Source organism: Peromyscus leucopus, chromosome 2, assembly GCF_004664715.2.
Source record: "Peromyscus leucopus breed LL Stock chromosome 2, UCI_PerLeu_2.1, whole genome shotgun sequence".
Lineage (NCBI taxonomy): Eukaryota > Metazoa > Chordata > Mammalia > Rodentia > Cricetidae > Peromyscus > Peromyscus leucopus.
Window position 1 is genome coordinate 140,482,753 of NC_051064.1, and position 17,152 is coordinate 140,499,904.

Sequence of the window (17,152 nt, forward strand, 5' to 3'; positions counted from 1 at the left end):
TGCTTATTTTCTTTTGGGAAGGTTAGCCTGCTTAGATTTAGGGAAAAAACCAAAAACAACAACAACAAAAACCAGAGTGGCTGTCCCTGCCTGCTGTCATGGCTTTTTTGCTTCTCTGAAGTCTCTTTGGTTGCTTCAAGGTGATGGTCGTGGTGGTGATGTGTTGGTCGTGTCTGTCATGCTCTCTGGCTGTCTTGGCTTTCCTCCCCTGTGTATCTCATCCAGCATTTTCCTCCTGTCTCAGCTCAGCCCTGATCCTGGATGCTGTGGCTGTCTCTGGGGAATTTCCTTGCTTCATTATTAGCATCTGATGAGGATGATGAAGAGGTGTGAAATTTTCTAATGAGCTCTTCTCTGGGCCATTTGACTAAAAAAAAAAACAAAAACAAAAGACAAAAATCAAACAGTTGACTCGAGCTCATGACAAGTGATTTCATAACAGCAGATGGATTGCTGAGCAAACCTCATTGAATTCTGTGCTCTGAATGGCAATGGCTAGTTTGGATCTCTCAGTAGGTGTCAGTAACACCTAGACAATGGTGACCGTGAAGCATTTAGCTAGAAAACTCATTGTCCATGTCACAGAATCTTACTGAATCTGCACATGCTGTAACAGCGAAGGAAATGCCCAGTGCACTGGGCTTTCACTTCTGTCCGAGTGCTGTCGGCAGCACACCTTGTAGAGTGTCTGTCCCTTTGTCCATTCATCGGCAGAGCAAATCTCGCCCTTTTTTCTCTGACCTCTGGACACTCAGACTGCCTCGTGTCCTCTGCAGTGTGCTGTGGTGCTTTCACCCCACGGAGGGAGGGGTTTGTACCTGTAACAGCTCTCGTTACTCTCTCAGCTCCAGCCTCAGATGATGAGGGCAGCACCGCAGCGACCGACGGCTCCACCCTGCGGACCTCGCCCGCTGACCATGGCGGGAGTGTGGGCTCGGAGAGCGGGGGAAGCGCAGTGGACTCTGTGGCTGGCGAGCACAGTGGTAATGTGCCCCGGGGTCTTGGTCTCTTTGGGCTGGGGATGGCAGACAAGGTAGTAATCCCTGCCTTGTGATTTTTTTTTTTTTTTTTTTTTGTGTGTGTGTGTGTGATTGCTTTCTGCAGAGAAAAGTTGTGGGGACTCACAGAGAGTCTGGTGGAGTTCATTTGACCTTAGCCATGGAATGTCAAGTTTTCTGTGACTGGAGCTCAAATTCAGTGGCTAATATGGAAACATTTCACAGTGTCTTTCGGTTGTCTTTTAGTTCAAAAAGAGCAGTGATACTTATGCTAAATGACGATTAAAATATGACCTCAACCCTTATTTCTATGTTTTTTTGCTACCTACCTCCTAAGGGAATTCACTGATAAGCAAGTCGGTCCCCTAATACACCCACTGTGAAGTTTGCACTTGCTAGCAGTTTTTTAGCTGAGGCCAAGGACAGTTTTGCGGGTTGCACAGGTGAAAACTGAAAGGGTGCAGTGGGACCAGGACCACACCAGGGTTCTGCTATATATCATGCTTCGGAAAACTGTTGAAACTAACATTTTCCCATCATGGCCAACCTTGGGGGTTAATGTGTGCTTCTGAAATCATTTCTCTCCAGTGTCTGGCCGGAGCAGTGCGTACGGTGATACCACAGCTGAGGGGCACCCAGCTGGACCAGGGAGTGTCAGCTCAAGCACAGGTGCCATCAGCACCACCACTGGGCACCAGGAGGGAGACGGCTCTGAGGGAGAAGGTGAAGGGGAAGCTGAAGGAGATGTGCACACTAGCAACAGGTCAGGACCAGCCTGTCACTGCCACCCGGCCTGTCTGTCTGAGCATTCAGAACTGGGAACAGAGTGGCGGGTGCTGAGAGTGTGGGCTCCCAAGTATTACAGGAAGTGAAAGCTGCAGTTTCCTCCCAGGCACTGCCGACTTGAGGGTGCTGTGGCTCCCAGCATGCTTTGGAAGTGGGACTGTGCTGCTTTGGCTAAGGTCTGGCTGGAGAGTTTTTGAGGGCTTGTGGAAGGCACCCAGCTGGGTGTGTTCTTTGTAATACTGTATTTCTTTTTCAGTGTAAGTCAAAGCCCATACAGCTGTTTAAGGGTATGAATTTGTAGTAGTTTGTCTTTCTTATTGTACTTAAGCCAAGCTATGGGGATGCCTGGTCATAAGTTAACCCTTCATGTCTCTAGGCTTGGTTTGCTAGTGTTTGTTAAGGTCTGGAATTTTCCTTTAGAATGTCTTTATCACGATGCTATTTTGGCCTCATAAAATGAGTCCGAACTTGCTTCGGTTTTCTTTTTTCTCTGGAAGAGTTTGTATAAGATTTATTTCTCTCACAGATTTTTTAGAAAAGTTCACCAGTAAAGGTTGGTCTGAGTCTGGATTTTCCTTGAGGGAAGTTTTTGTTTTTGTTTTTTTGTTTTTTTTTAAATACAAAATCATTTTTTTGTGTGATAATTATTTCTGTTTTGTTTGCTTGATTTTTGTTTTGTTTTGGTTTGTTTTTGTTTTTCGATACAGGTTTTCTCTGTGTAGCCCTGGTTGTCCTAAAACTTGCTCTGTAGACCAGGCTAACCTTAAACCTATAGAGATCCGCCTGCCTCTGCCTTCCAAGTGCTGGGATTAAAGGCGTGCCACTGCTGCCCTGCTATTTCTGTTTCTTTATGAATCAGTTTAGGCATTTTGCGTTTTATATACAATCTGTTCATTATGTTAAAGCTGTTGGTTGGGGGCATAAAGTTGTTCACAATACTTTAAATAATAATAGGATAATAACTTCTATTATTATTATTATTATTTTGCTCTTGTAAGAAAGTATTTCACCAAGTACCCACAGCTGCTGACCTGGAACTCACTCAGCCCAGGCTGGTCTCCCACTCATATTCTCCTGCTTCAGTCTCCTGAGTGCTGGGATGGATTGCAGGGATGTGTCACTGTGCCCAGCCTTAGTTCTTAACATGCTAGGCTTATTCCTGAGTATCCAGCTCCTCATTGGCCCCAATGGCGGAGGCAGGAGCTGTACTCAGCTGGATCTTGATTGTATGCCACTTGATGTTTCTTGTACATCCTTGGCCTTTCAGGCTACACATGGTTCGCCTGATGCTCTTGGAGAGATTACTGCAGACACTACCCCAGTTACGAAACGTTGGAGGTGTCCGAGCTATCCCATACATGCAGGTATTGCTCAGTTCTCCTGGATCAACTGTGTTACAGTCAGGCTATCCTGGGACAATGCACTTTTTCAGGCCTCAGAAGGCTGATGTTACAGTATGTAACATGGTGTGTAGCCTGAGCTGCAAGTTGCAGCCCTGAGCAACCCTTCAGGTTATAACTGTGGTTGGGGGATGCCTAAGGTCAGCCTGCTAGGTAATTTACAGAACTAGAACACAAGGCTTTTCCTGACACACAGTCTGTGTTGTCTCTCTGTCATAAGTACTGGGGTACACACTGTTCTTTAATTCTCAGATCAGCACAATGTCCTGTATCACACCACTTAGATTAGCATGTTACTCATTATTTTTATAAAGTTTCTATAAAGTCTTTTCAGTGATGCCTCAAATGGCACAGGTCAAAATTTGATTTTTACAACCCTGAGCTCTTAAACTTGGGCAGACCTGGAATCTAGAATGCCTCCTTGTATCTCAGGCTGGGCAGAGAAGTCAGCAAGGTCGGGATTGCTTCATGACACACATGTTCAGCCATTCTGCCTTAGGAAATTGGCTCTCTGTGTTCACTCTCTGTCTGCTAGGTCATTCTGATGCTCACAACAGATCTGGATGGAGAGGATGAGAAAGACAAGGGGGCCTTGGACAACCTGCTCTCCCAGCTCATTGCCGAGCTTGGCATGGACAAAAAGGTAAAAGTGGGAAGGTGTGCCATGAGGAGAGCGGGGATTAGCCAGGAGCCTTTCTCAGTTTCTTCCTTTCTTAGAGGAGCTGCCTCTGGGTTCTAGTTCTGGTCGCTATGACAAAAGCAGCGTTAAGGGAGAAAGGACTTACTCAGTTTACTGTTGGGTTATCGTCCGTCATTCAGGAAAGTAGCTGGTCGCATTACATCCAAAAGCAGGGGGCAGAGTGAATGGACACGTGCTACTGCTCACCTAGCTTCTGTGTATCTAGTCTATTTTTTTTAGATAGATAGATGAATGGATGGATAGATGATAGATAGACAGACACACAGACGGACACACAGATACACCTCCAGACAGGGTTTCTCTGCATAGCCCTGGCTTTTTGGAACTCTCTCTGTAGACCAGGCAGGCCTCTAACTCAGAGATCCACCTGCCTCTGCCTCCCAACTGTGAGATTAAAGGAGTGTACCACCACAGCCCAGCTGCTTTTTCTGTTCTTATACAGTCCTGAGCACAAATCCCAGGAGTGGTGTCTGACACCCACTTTCAGCCCAGGTTTTCCTGTATCCATTAAAGCAATCAAGACAGTCTCCCACAGACATTTGCACAGGACAGCTTGATCCCTAAATCTCAAATTAAGACTCTCTTCCCAGATTACTCAGGGTTATGTCAGGTTGGCAGTTAGAGTAGCCATCATAAGAAGTGACTGCCTGCTGTAGCCTCTAGTCCAGGGGACTCAAAACCGAGTGCAGTACCTACCTCAGCCAGGGAAAAGGAAAAGCATTAAGTTCAGTGTTCAGATCTTCCCATGGCCTCTGAGTGCAGCGCCCTCTATTGCCCCAGGTGTGGGGGAATCGCCCTCTATTGCCCCAGGTGTGGGGGAATCTTATCAAGCTTAGAGGAAGCATAGGCATCTGGGCTTCTGTGTCTGCCTACAGGATGTCTCCAAGAAGAATGAGCGCAGTGCCTTGAATGAAGTCCATTTGGTCGTGATGAGACTCCTGAGTGTCTTCATGTCCCGCACCAAGTCCGGATCCAAGTCTTCCATCTGTGAGGTATTTGTGCTTTGAGTTTATGGGTTGGAGGCAAGGTAAGAGGATGGAGTGGTTAGTGCAGGGCTAAGGGCAGAGGTGACAGTCCTCTGCTAACCATTGTCACCTAGGGAACTACGAGTTTGTCCTTCTTTAGGAGCAGAACTTCCATTTTCAGAATCCCTTCCAAGCCCAGGTCTTTACCAACAGTCCCTCCAATGGAGGGGTTAAAGGGCTTGGAGGTTCCACTATTGAAAAGCAAGGGCCTGTTCTGCAAAGCAGAGTAGCTAAGAGGATTCCCCAGTGTCTGTTGCTATAAGGTATGGTAATAGAGCAGAGAGAAAGCCAAGTGTGTGTGCTGAAAGGAGATTAGCACAAAGCAGAGACGGTGGAAATCGAGGCTGAACTGCATCCAATCTTAATGAGCTTATGAGCTGTGGGGTTTGCTGGGATTTTCAAGGCTCTCCTAATGGTCTTATGTACAGTAGCTTCGCTCCTTCCTGCTTCTTATGCATGTGCTCACTCACCCTATCTCCCTTGCGAGAGCCCCTGCTGGGAGGGAGAGTTGCCAAGGAGGACCTAGAGTGGAACTTTTTGTCTCTTTCAAATGAGCTGCTGATGGCTTTGCTTCAGGGGAAGGGGAAAGTCTGGATCTAGAGGAAAAGGCGGTCATGACTTCGCCTCCCTGGCACAGAAGGAGGTCAGGTTGAGAATTAGCATTTGTTTTCTCTTAGATGTAGGTGTTGAAAGAACTGGGGAGAGTGAGTGAGCCAGCTGAGAAACTTGTAATGCAGTGGTGAATGCATGTCTATAAGGACTGATCCTAAGATTGCTGTGTGGTGAGTGTGTCGCCTGCCTGACTCTGGCTCAGTTTTCACAACACAGCCTTGCCTGCTCTGTGTTTTCTCCCTTTCAGTCATCTTCCCTCATCTCCAGTGCTACTGCTGCAGCCCTGCTGAGCTCAGGGGCCGTGGACTATTGTCTCCATGTGCTCAAGTCTCTGCTGGAATACTGGAAGAGCCAGCAGAATGATGAGGAGCCTGTGGCCACCAGCCAGTTGCTGAAACCACACACGACCTCATCCCCACCAGACATGAGCCCATTCTTTCTCCGCCAGTATGTGAAGGTGAGGCCTCTTCTCAGAGCTGTGTGCTCTGCCCTCCATAAGTAAAGCTGGGAAGACCAGCAGTAGGAGCCACACAGGGAGCTGAGTTCTAATCTCAGAATGACTTAGCAGTTGGTCAGTCCTCCCAGCCAGTTCTGGGGGAGATTTGGATTCCTGTCTGTAGTTGGAGTTTTCTCCAGTCCCACCTGGGCCGCAGCTGCTCAGACCCAAATAAACACACAGAGACTTATATTACTTTAAACTGTATGGCCGTGACAGGCTTCTTGCTATCTAGTTCTTATTATCTTAAATTAACCCATTTTTATTAACCTATAAGTTGCCACGTGGCTCGTGGCTTACAGGTACTTTACATCTTGTTTCTCATGGCAGCGGCTGGCAGCATCTCCTGACTCAGCCCTCCACTTCCCAGAATTCTCCTCTCCTGTCCTGCCTATACTATACTTCCTGCCTGGCTACTGGCCAATCAGTGTTTTATTTATCAATCAATCAGAGCAGCACATTTATAGTATATAGAGCCATATCCACAGCACCTGCCTCTTTTTGTAAGCCTGAGGAAGTGAGTGAAATAAATCACTTCATCATATAAAGCTTCTTGAGAAAACGTGAGGGTATAACATGAGACAAGGTGACGGCAACAGCAATGGGTCATGTCCCCATTTGTGTGTCACATACTCTACATACCTCATAAGAGGCTTGTGAACATGTTAGTTAGGATGGGCCTCTGGTTAGATGAGCCCAGGAAAAAGAAAATCTCACAGAATCTTACCTACCAGCCAGGAAGCATGGAGAAATTCTACTCTGCCTCAGTTTAAGCTACTAGTAGTACCTGAAGAATAAGGATGCCAATCTTTACCTGCCTCACAGGGTCATGAGTACTTCCAGCTTAATATTTATAAAGGCCTTAGTGCCTGGCATCCACCACTACATTATCAGTGGTAACGGTTGTTACACTTTACTCTCTTGGAGTCCAGTTAGTGGACCCAGGAGGGTAGACCAGCTGCCTGCTTTGAATAGGCAGGGATATGAAAGGCAAAAAAAATGTCAGTCTGACCATGTACTTTTCTGTCTCTGTGTCTTCTTAAGTAACTGATAGTTTTGTATAACTTATTTTTATTTATTAAATTTATTTTATGTGTAGGTTTTTTTTGCCTGCATGTATGTCTGTGTACCATGTTCATGCCTGGTGCCCATGGGGTCAGAAGAGAATATCAGATTACCTGGGACTGGAGTTACAGATGTTTGTGAATTGCCATGTAGGTGCTGGGAATTAAACATTCTGAAAGAGGAGCCATTAATCTTAATTATTACCAGCTGTCTCTCCAGGTCTATAATATCTTTGGGGGTTAAAAATTATTGGGGGCTGAAGAACACTTGCTGCTCTTTTTTTTTTTTTTTTTTTTCGAGACAGGGTTTCTCTGCGTAGCTTTGCGCCTTTCCTGGAGCTCACTTGGTAGCCCAGGCTGGCCTCGAACTCACAGAGATCCGCCTGGCTCTGCCTCCCAAGTGCTGGGATTAAAGGCATGCGCCACCACTGCCCGGCAGAACACTTGCTGCTCTTGTAGGACGTAAGTTCTGTTCCCATTCCCAGCACCCCAGGATGCTGTTAATGGTCACCTGTAACCCCCAGTTCCCAGAGATCCAATACCCTTTCCTTGGCCTCTGTAGGCACTAAATGTATGTGACATTTATACAGACACACAATTTTAAAAAAAATTAAGTTTTTTGGTTGTTTTTTTTTTTTTTTCTTTCCCCTTAATTGGGGACTGGAGATATGGCTCACTGGTTAAGAACACTTGATCTTGCAGAGGGACCTGGGTTCAGTTTCCGCCATCCACATAGTGGCTTACAACCATCTATAATCCTATTCCAGGGCATGCAACAGGCATACATGTTTTGCACATATATGCATGCAGGAAAAGCATTCATACACAAAATTAAAAATATATATATAAATAAAAATAATACAATTGAAAAAAATGTGTGTATGGGTGTGTACCCATACACCTGTGCATGTGCTTGCAGCAGCCGCGCGGCCCCCCCCCCCCCCCCCGTGTGTGTGTGTGTGTGTGTGTCCGTCCCCGTCCCCGTCCGTGTGTCCGTCCGTCTGTCTTTCTCATGCATGAGTGTGTCAGAGGACATCTTTTCAAGGTCAATTTTCCCTTTATCATGGATCAAGAGATCCATCCTGTACAAATGCCAGAGCTTTTAAGGACTATATGGCTCTGTGTCCACTGTCATTCTCGTGTGAACTAAGGCTCCAGCTTTGAAAGGCATCTTAATGATTAGTGATTAACCGGTCTTCTTCCTGCTTGTGATCATGGGAGACTGGCAAGCCCAGGTTCTAATGAAGATGTCCTTCTAAGGGTCATGCTGCTGACGTGTTTGAAGCCTATACCCAGCTGCTCACAGAAATGGTGCTGAGGCTTCCCTACCAAATCAAAAAGATCGCAGACACCAGCTCTCGAATTCCTCCTCCTGTCTTTGATCACTCCTGGTTCTACTTTCTCTCTGAGGTGAGTGAAGCCCCGAGCAGTGTCCTGTTCAAGAGGGAAGTTCCGCGTTCCCCTTTGTAGGCTAGTTTCTTCCTAATCCTCACTCAGTGTCCTGCTCAGAGCCTTTCCACTCACTTAGGTTGTGCTCTTGGCCCTTTGGAATGTGTTGTGTAGTGACCCTGGAGTACATGTATCAGAGTAGCTGTTGGCTCTTGTTTCTGTCCATGTAATAATGTCCCTATAGGGCCAGTCAGGAAGACAACGCACAGTGTTTCCCATCCCCTGTTGAGACAGTGAGGAGACTGGTGACTGATGAAATAGTTCACAGAGAAACGAGGTAGAAAGGGAGCACTGTGGCCACACAGACACCCACAAGCAGCCCTAGCAGGAACAGGAAGCCCAACATTTTGATCATGGCTCTCTGGGAGGGAATACTGTTCTCGGTGCCTTGGAGCTCTCAGGAGATGCACTGTAGACCTAGTACGGAGCAGAGCTGCTATGAGAGCCCACTAGCTCTTCCATGAACAGCTGTGGCTGGGTCAGCCCGTCCTCCTGCCTTCAGCTTCCCTAGGGCTCTCCAGCTGCAGACACTAAGAAGGAGGGTGCCTGATTCTAGCCAGGCCTCACAGCAGAGTAGGATGGTTTGGAGCTGAGATGATAGTTTAATCAGTACAGTGACCCAAGATCAACTCTGAGAAGACACCCAAGTGCCACTCTGAGGTGCATGCTGTGCCTCCTTGCCTCTTCTCCAGCTCCTTACCTGAAAAGGAGAGTTGGGTGTTTGACTCTGGGCTGGTGTGGAGACCAGCTTCCTTCTCGATTCCTTAGTGTTTGAGGAGAAGAACATGAGTGTTTGATTGTCCCCCTCACCCCAGGTTTAAAATTTTCATTTCTGTGTTACTTCCTCTTGGTCCCTTTAAGGAATTCTTAAGTTCCTCAGAGGCCAGTATGGTTGGGAGTTGACCCACTTGGCCATTGGTAGCCATGTGTCCTGAACCCACAGGTATAACCAATTAGATCAAATATACACCAAAAAATGACATCTGTGCTGAGTATTTGAAGACTTTTCTTGCCAGCATTCTCTGAATAGCACAGTATAACCACTTAGAGAGCATTTACACCATGATAGGTGTTTGAATAATGGAGAGATCATTTAATGCAGGAAAGGTGTGTGTAGGTTATCTGTTATCTGGAAATGCATACCATCTTAATAAGGGATTAGCACCCCAAAGCCTCTGTGGGAATCCACCCCACTCAGTTCCCTGTGGATGACTGTAGCTTGGCTTGTATTCTCTTACATTTTTAGTAACAGTTTGTTTAAAGAGAAAAAAAAAGCGGGGAGGGGGGTGAGGGAGGTGGAGGATGTGTGTGGGGGGGTGTTATTCGCAGGTGGTGCTTACAGTCCCTGAATCATACACTGTGTTGTTTATCCCTCAAGTACCTAATGATTCAGCAGACCCCTTTTGTGCGTCGCCAAGTCCGAAAACTTCTGCTCTTCATCTGTGGATCGAAGGAGAAGTACCGGCAGCTCCGAGATCTGCACACGCTGGACTCCCATGTGCGTGGGATCAAGAAGCTGCTGGAAGAGCAGGGCATCTTCCTTCGGGCCAGTGTGGTTACAGCCAGTTCTGGTTCGGCTTTGCAGTATGACACACTCATCAGCCTGGTACGAAGGTTGGGATGATAGGGCCAGGGGTGGGCATGTGATGTGGCTCAGCCAAAAGGAGGTAATAGCATGGGGCAGTGCAGGGTTTTTAACTATTTCAGAGAATGCTGTGTCTGGAGTCAAGTGCTACGTAGATCACTGACATTGAGTAGTTGACTTTAGGGTCTGGAATTCCTTACCCAGACCATCAGGTTCCTCGCCTGTGAAGTAGTGGGCGCTTTGAGCGTCTTCCAGCATCATTTGTTCAAATCATAGGGTCAACCTGAGATTGGTACACCTCTGGGTTTTGTCCTTAAATACTAAAGAAGTGGTGGGTTTAGTATAAATATGTTCCACTGCCTAAAGAGAGACTGAACTTGAGAGAGTAAAAGGAGTATTTTTATTTGAGCCTCTCATCTTTGGTGTTAAGGAGAGCCTGGCTTCCTTGTTCAGTGTCCTTGTTGTTATAGTGGGAATAGGGAAAGTGAGTTGAGCTTCTCAGGTGGCCTGCCTTTGCCTTTGTAACTAGCCTGAAGCTTCCCAGGCTAGGGGTTGGGAGGTAGGAAAGAGGGGGTGTAGGAGTGGTGGATGGAAGCAGAACAGGGGCATTGCCTATAAGCTACAGGCGTGTGTGGACCCTGCTCTCAGGTCTACCAGCCAACCCAAAGGACACTTGTCTCACATGGAAAACCAGGGTTACTTGGTGGTCCCAGGCCAGAACCAGCACACAGAACAGCTGGTGTTATTTCATGGCCTGATGGCATCACTCACCTGTGATTGGCCCTTGTTTCAGATGGAGCATCTGAAGGCCTGTGCAGAGATTGCTGCCCAGCGAACCATCAACTGGCAGAAGTTTTGCATTAAAGATGACTGTAAGCTATCCTTCTGGGTTGCCACTGTTCATCCCTGCAGAGACTATCTGTGGAGAACACTGTATTAAGCTGTGAGCTGGGCTGGAGAGACAACTGTTAACAGAACTTCAGTGACGAGGGTTGCTTGTCTAGGTTAGGCCGCTGCAGGAGCACAGAGCAGGAGTGGCTGACTTCCACTTCAGAGAACAGAGGAGTGTCGAACTTGTTTACTCGAGGCAGTGGTGGCTGGATCCCCCTGTAGTCATCCAATCCCTTTGCAATCACTCCACTGCTCCTGGTAGCATCTGGCAGAGAGAAGTGGGGGAGCAAGCCTTGTCCCGTCTATAGTCAGTCACTCTCTTGCTCGTGTGTAAGTAGTTCAGTTATTCCAGAGCTGACTCCATCTTTCTCCTCACAGCTGTCCTGTACTTCCTCCTGCAAGTGAGTTTCCTGGTGGATGAGGGGGTGTCCCCCGTGCTGCTGCAGCTGCTCTCCTGTGCCCTGTGTGGCAGCAAAGTCCTCGCAGCCCTGGCGGCCTCCACGGGGTCCTCCAGTGTGGCCTCCTCCTCAACCCCTGCTGCGGCCAGTTCTGGACAAGCCACAACTCAGTCCAAATCTTCCACCAAAAAGAGCAAGAAAGAAGAAAAGGAAAAAGAGAAGGAAGGTAAGAGTCACTGTGATCCTGGGATGGGTGATGTGCTGACCCCCTCAGAGTACATTGTTTACTCGCAGATTCTGAATGATTTGGACCCTGGTTTGTCAAAAGCCCTCTAGTGTGTGTCCTTCTGCTCCCATGTTTTGTCATGGTGAAAGGGTCACCTTGACTGTGACTCTCTGTGCCAAGTGATAGAGACAGGAAAGGACAGGGCACACTGACCATTGTTAGTACTAAAACTGGGTGATCCCCAGCACATGCTGAGTACCTTCTCTATTGGCCAGCCCTCCCCTTTGGCTTCTCTACTTTTCATGGTCCTCAAAGACCTGAGATAGGTGATCAGCAAGGGAAAGAAACAGTGAATTACCTTGTCATCTCTGAGTGAGTACAAAGCATCTCTTACTGTGGAGACTCTACCAGACTTCTTCAGGGCCATTCCTCCACTGTAGCTGTTGGCTCAGTGCCGTGCTTACTATCCTATGCATGGGGTGCGAAGGGGGCAGCTATGTACCCTGTATATGTCCCCCAAATAACTTGAAATCGTTTGGCAAATTCCAACCATTTAGCAGACACTTTTAGAACAGATAGATTTCCTTCCTTCCTTCCCACCTAGTCGAAAGACCCTGGGCCCTTGGGTGAGTTGGTCCTGCTCTGGTGTTGCAGGGGAGAGCTCAGGCAGCCAGGAGGACCAGCTGTGCACGGCTTTGGTGAACCAGCTAAACAGATTTGCAGACAAGGAGACTCTGATCCAGTTTCTGCGCTGTTTCCTGTTGGAGTCCAACTCTTCCTCAGTGCGCTGGCAGGCCCATTGCCTGACCCTGCACATCTACAGGTGGGACTGTGGTAGCTCCGAGTTCGGGTGCATGCTCATGGCCACTGTGTCAGTATCTGTGCCAGTCTCAAGCCCTGGAGGTCTCTTGGTTGAACTATTTGCTTTGTAGCTGATAAGTCCTTGGCGGGAGACAGTTTCCATCCAGAGGGCTGTGGTCAGGAGCTGCTAAAATGACAGTTGGCTAAAGAAATCTCGGCTTGTGCTCTGGAATGAGATTGGATGAAGCTGGTAAATTAGCTGCTAGGATTGTCAGGAGCCACAAGACCCTGGCAGCCTGAGCCATGACTGTAAATGGGAAGAGACACAGTACAGACACAGTGCTTAGGCCTTGGTGGGAAGGGAGAGGCCTCATTCATGGCTGCCTGCTAACCAGAGCTGCTCTTTACCTACAGAAACTCTAACAAGGCTCAGCAGGAGCTCTTGCTAGATCTCATGTGGTCTATCTGGCCGGAACTCCCAGCGTACGGTCGGAAGGCTGCCCAGTTTGTGGACCTACTGGGCTATTTCTCCCTGAAAACTGCACAGACAGAGAAGAAGGTAAAAGAGAAGTCCCCATCCCCCATGGACTCTCTTTTTTTCTTGAGTGCAGAATAATATTATGGCCATCTAGAGAGAGTGTCCACATGTGAAATCTTTTTAGAATCTATCTAGTGTTACATTTGTTACTGTTGAATATAATTTACCAGTCTAAATGCGGCGGAGATGGCACGTGCAGCAGTGGCTGGCTGAGGGAGGGAAAGGTAGCTGGTTCAGCTTGGCAAAGAAGAGCTGGGAGGCCTGCTTGGGAGCCAGGAATGCTGCCGCAACTAGATAAACTACTAGATAGCTGACTTCTCCGTAAGAGTGAGATAATCTTTCTCCAGTTGGCAAAGACTGTCTAGTGCCAAAGGACTATCGATACTTGTGAAGAAGGTAGAATCTGTTAACGGGTTGGGAGTTAGGACCAGCAGCCAGAATTACAAAAGCAGGTCTTTCCCCAATAGGATTTAGATCTTAAAATGTCTTTAATAATTTTCTTGATTGATGTGTGAGGATGGGGGGCAGTGCATGTAATGGTGTACACAGGGAAGTCAGAGGACATCCTGCTGGAGTCAGTTCTCTTCTGTCACGTGGGTCCTGAGGATCAAACTCAGATCATGAGGTTTGGTGGCAACAGTTCTAACCCAGAGACATCTCACAAGCTCAGGACTCAGGGGTTAACAGTCTGTTTCTTTCCTGAATTCTGTTTCAGTTGAAGGAGTATTCACAGAAGGCCGTGGAGATTCTGAGGACTCAAAACCACATTCTCACCAACCATCCCAACTCAAACATTTACAAGTGAGCTCTGTTCGCTTCCTGCATTTGAAGAGCAGTCACAGTTTAGTCTGTGTTTGTTAATGGGAAGTGCTAATGTGTGAACTGAGTGCCCCTTAGGTGTGGTCCCCCCAGCTGCTTGACCTCTCTCCTGTGGAGCCCAGGCCTTTGGGCTCTGGAAGACACACAGATGTAATTGCCAAATTCCCTTTGCTGAGCAGTAAAGCCGAAGGGCTGATTTCAAGAACTTCACCTAACCATATAAAACAGGTGTACAGAAATGCCTGCCTTTTTTATGAAAAGAAGCACCCACCTCTGTGATTGTGTGCTGTCATGTCTGGGGCTTGCATGCCATGACACACATGTGGAGGTCAGAGGTCAGCCCTGTGGAGTCAGTTCTCTCCCTTCCCAAGGATGGAACTCAGATTGCCAGGCTTGCTCAGCCAGCCCCTTCCTCCTCTGACCCATATTGTCAACCCCAGAGAAACTTGTAAAAGAAGAGGACATTGCTTAAGTTTATGGTTTATTATTATGTTGGTTTAGTAATGACTGTTTTTAAATGTGTATTTGTGTATGATATGTGTCTGTGTTCTCATGTGTGGGCACATACGTCCAGCATATAAGTCCCAATGCTTTCCATCTTATTTGAGGCAGGGCCTCTCAGTTGAGCCCAGAGCTTGCTGATGTGGGTAGTCTGGCCAGTTTGCTCTAGATCCCCTGTCCCTGCTCTCCAAGTGCTGGAATTATAGACAAGCTGACACACACACACACACACACACACACACACACACACACACACACACACACACACGGCATTTATGTGGAATCTGGGCATCTGAACCCCAGCCCTCATGCTTACATGTCAAGTGCCATGTCCACTGAACCATCTCCCTGGCTTCCTAAGTAGTGAGTCTTAGAAAACAACCTCGTTAAGTAGTATTTACTAACACAAGCATTTTAAACATAATTTAGGAATTTTTAAATAGTTAATTTAGTCATGACTCTTTGGAGTGAGATTTTAATTCCTTCCTGGATTCAGACATCAGCTTAGAAGTAGGAAACACCCAGGGTTGATTAGTTGGCCTTTCTTCCTGTGCCTATGAAGCCCTTCTGAGCTGTAGTCCCTTTCTTTCTGCTCACAGGGGAACGGGAGTGTGGACGGGAGTGTTGGGAATGGGAGGTGGCTTTGGCTTGGTTCTGGAAGGAAACTCTGCTGATGCTGAAACTGGTTTCTTCCTAGCACCTTGTCTGGTTTAGTGGAGTTTGATGGCTATTACCTGGAGAGTGACCCCTGCCTGGTGTGTAATAATCCCGAGGTGCCGTTTTGTGTAAGTAGTACTTTGAGCCGGACAGTGTTGAGGTTTTCTAGCTCTATGGCTCCTGTTTCCAAAGATTGGTTATTATTATGTAGGGGCTCCTCTCAGGTTGCTGCCTGGCACTGTGGATTCTTACCTGCTACACTTGCTACCTTGAGTAGAAACTTCATCTGTGGGTGGAGAAGGGGGTTATGTTGATCAACATTAAAGAAGGTAGATCGTCCAATGCTCATCGTGTTGTGTTTCGTGTACTCTTGTATTTAGTATATCAAGCTGTCTTCCATTAAAGTGGACACACGGTACACCACCACCCAGCAAGTTGTAAAGCTCATTGGCAGTCACACCATCAGCAAGGTGACAGTGAAAATTGGGGACCTGAAGCGGACCAAGATGGTGCGGACAATCAACCTGTACTACAACAACCGAACTGTGCAGGCCATCGTGGAGTTGAAAAACAAGTACGGGCTTTGTGGGTATTGCCAGGTGCAACTGTGTCCTGCAGGGGGCAGGGCAGACATGCCCAGAGGCTCTGCAGCCTCTCAGCCACAACACAGGGACACAGGGCACAGGGACAGCAGTGAAGCAGCAGTTTCTGAGGCTGTTGACAGAGTGAGTTTTAAAGGCATTAAGTAGCTCCCTAGGGAGCAATGAAAGTTCCTCACAGCCTGCTCAGGGTGGGGGCATTGAAAAGGGCTCCAGGTCCTCTTGCCATAGAAAACCTTGAGCATTGGAAAGTAGTTGGCATTTTTGGGCAAAGCAACCATGCATCTGCTCACAGAGCAGGTAGTATTCTTCTGAGTCTTCTCCACTGCATGTTCTTCCATTTCTGCATGTGCCTGTCCCCCATGTAGGTAAGCCAGCATCTGGGGTAGGCATGTCACATGCTTGCAGCACCAGCTGCATTGTGTTGTCCAAGTCTGGGTGTTATAGCTGAGCAGAGGTAGATGTGACTGGTCTGTCAAGGCTCAAGCACTGCTGTATACATAGAAGGAGAGGACAGCTCACAGTAACCAGTGACTCAGGTTGCAAATCTGCTCTTGGAGAAGTCGTTGGCCTTGAAAGGGCTGCTGCCTATCAGGGTAGGCTCTCTCTCCCACAGAGAGTAAGCACAGCCACTGGTAATGGTTCAGGGCTGCCATTTGATACTGGACGGCCAATCTGTGCGCCCTTCCCTGGGGAAGACTATGTCTCCTGCTCTCAGCATTCCTTAGCTGCCTGTACTACAGTTGAGGCCTTGTGAGCTTTCTCCCATCCATATTAGCATATTGTCTATTCAGGTAGTGTTTAGGCAGCCATGTTAGTGAAACTATGAGTGTTGCTTCTCTGGTGTGTCTAAGACAGCACACTTCCTGTTGCTGTGGCTCTTAGGATCCTTCTGCAGTGATCTGTGAGCCTTAGGTGCAGGGCTTATATTGTAGATGGATCAATTGGGACTGGGCTCCACAACTCTGCATTTGGATCTGTTGTGGTTTTCTATATTGGTCTCTGTCTATTGCAAGGAGAAAGTTTCCTTGATGGTGGCATGAGGACTGCACTTACCTGACTACCCTGGAGAGGGGTCCACCTTATACTTTTTTCAGAGGAAACCATGAAGGAGAATTCTTTTTTCTTTGAATAGCCACCTAATTGCCTTAGGGAAATGGGCAGGGTGGGCTTTCTCAAACCATCAGTCTTCATCATTGAGGGTCAAATATAGGCTCTTCAGCCTTCTGCTCCATAGCTTTTGTCATCTCTCCTAGGCCAGCTCGCTGGCACAAAGCCAAGAAAGTTCAGCTGACACCTGGACAGACAGAAGTCAAGATCGACCTGCCTCTGCCCATTGTGGCCTCTAACCTGATGATCGAGTTTGCAGACTTCTACGAGAACTACCAGGCCTCCACAGAGACCCTTCAGTGTCCTCGTTGCAGTGCCTCTGTTCCCGCCAACCCAGGCGTCTGTGGCAATTGTGGGGAGAATGTATACCAGTGTCACAAGTGCAGGTAACTTGTCATGCACACCCACGGCAAGCATGTGCTGCATTCTCTTCTGTAGCTCACTTTTTCTTACCCCAAACCTCTGCTCCCACTGACCTGAGCACTTTGGTTCTTTAG

General features: G+C 47.7%; 1 protein-coding gene across 8 annotated transcripts in view; it reads left to right on the forward strand.

Moving 5' to 3' along the window:
- Ubr4 (ubiquitin protein ligase E3 component n-recognin 4) overlaps positions 1–17,152 on the forward strand; it is a 116,419-nt gene that overhangs the window by 66,537 nt on the left and 32,730 nt on the right. For 7 of the 8 annotated variants that reach the window (XM_028875261.2, XM_028875264.2, XM_028875266.2 and 4 more), the window contains 16 exons: positions 846–983; positions 1,587–1,761; positions 3,052–3,148; positions 3,720–3,827; positions 4,760–4,876; positions 5,769–5,978; positions 8,342–8,491; positions 9,909–10,136; positions 10,909–10,987; positions 11,385–11,630; positions 12,285–12,453; positions 12,846–12,990; positions 13,685–13,770; positions 14,987–15,074; positions 15,327–15,520; positions 16,802–17,041. In XM_028875261.2, coding sequence (XP_028731094.1) covers positions 846–983; positions 1,587–1,761; positions 3,052–3,148; positions 3,720–3,827; positions 4,760–4,876; positions 5,769–5,978; positions 8,342–8,491; positions 9,909–10,136; positions 10,909–10,987; positions 11,385–11,630; positions 12,285–12,453; positions 12,846–12,990; positions 13,685–13,770; positions 14,987–15,074; positions 15,327–15,520; positions 16,802–17,041 — 2,470 coding nt within the window. The remainder of the gene's footprint in view (positions 1–845; positions 984–1,586; positions 1,762–3,051; positions 3,149–3,719; positions 3,828–4,759; positions 4,877–5,768; positions 5,979–8,341; positions 8,492–9,908; positions 10,137–10,908; positions 10,988–11,384; positions 11,631–12,284; positions 12,454–12,845; positions 12,991–13,684; positions 13,771–14,986; positions 15,075–15,326; positions 15,521–16,801; positions 17,042–17,152) is intronic. The other variant, XM_028875262.2, reaches the window with a different exon arrangement.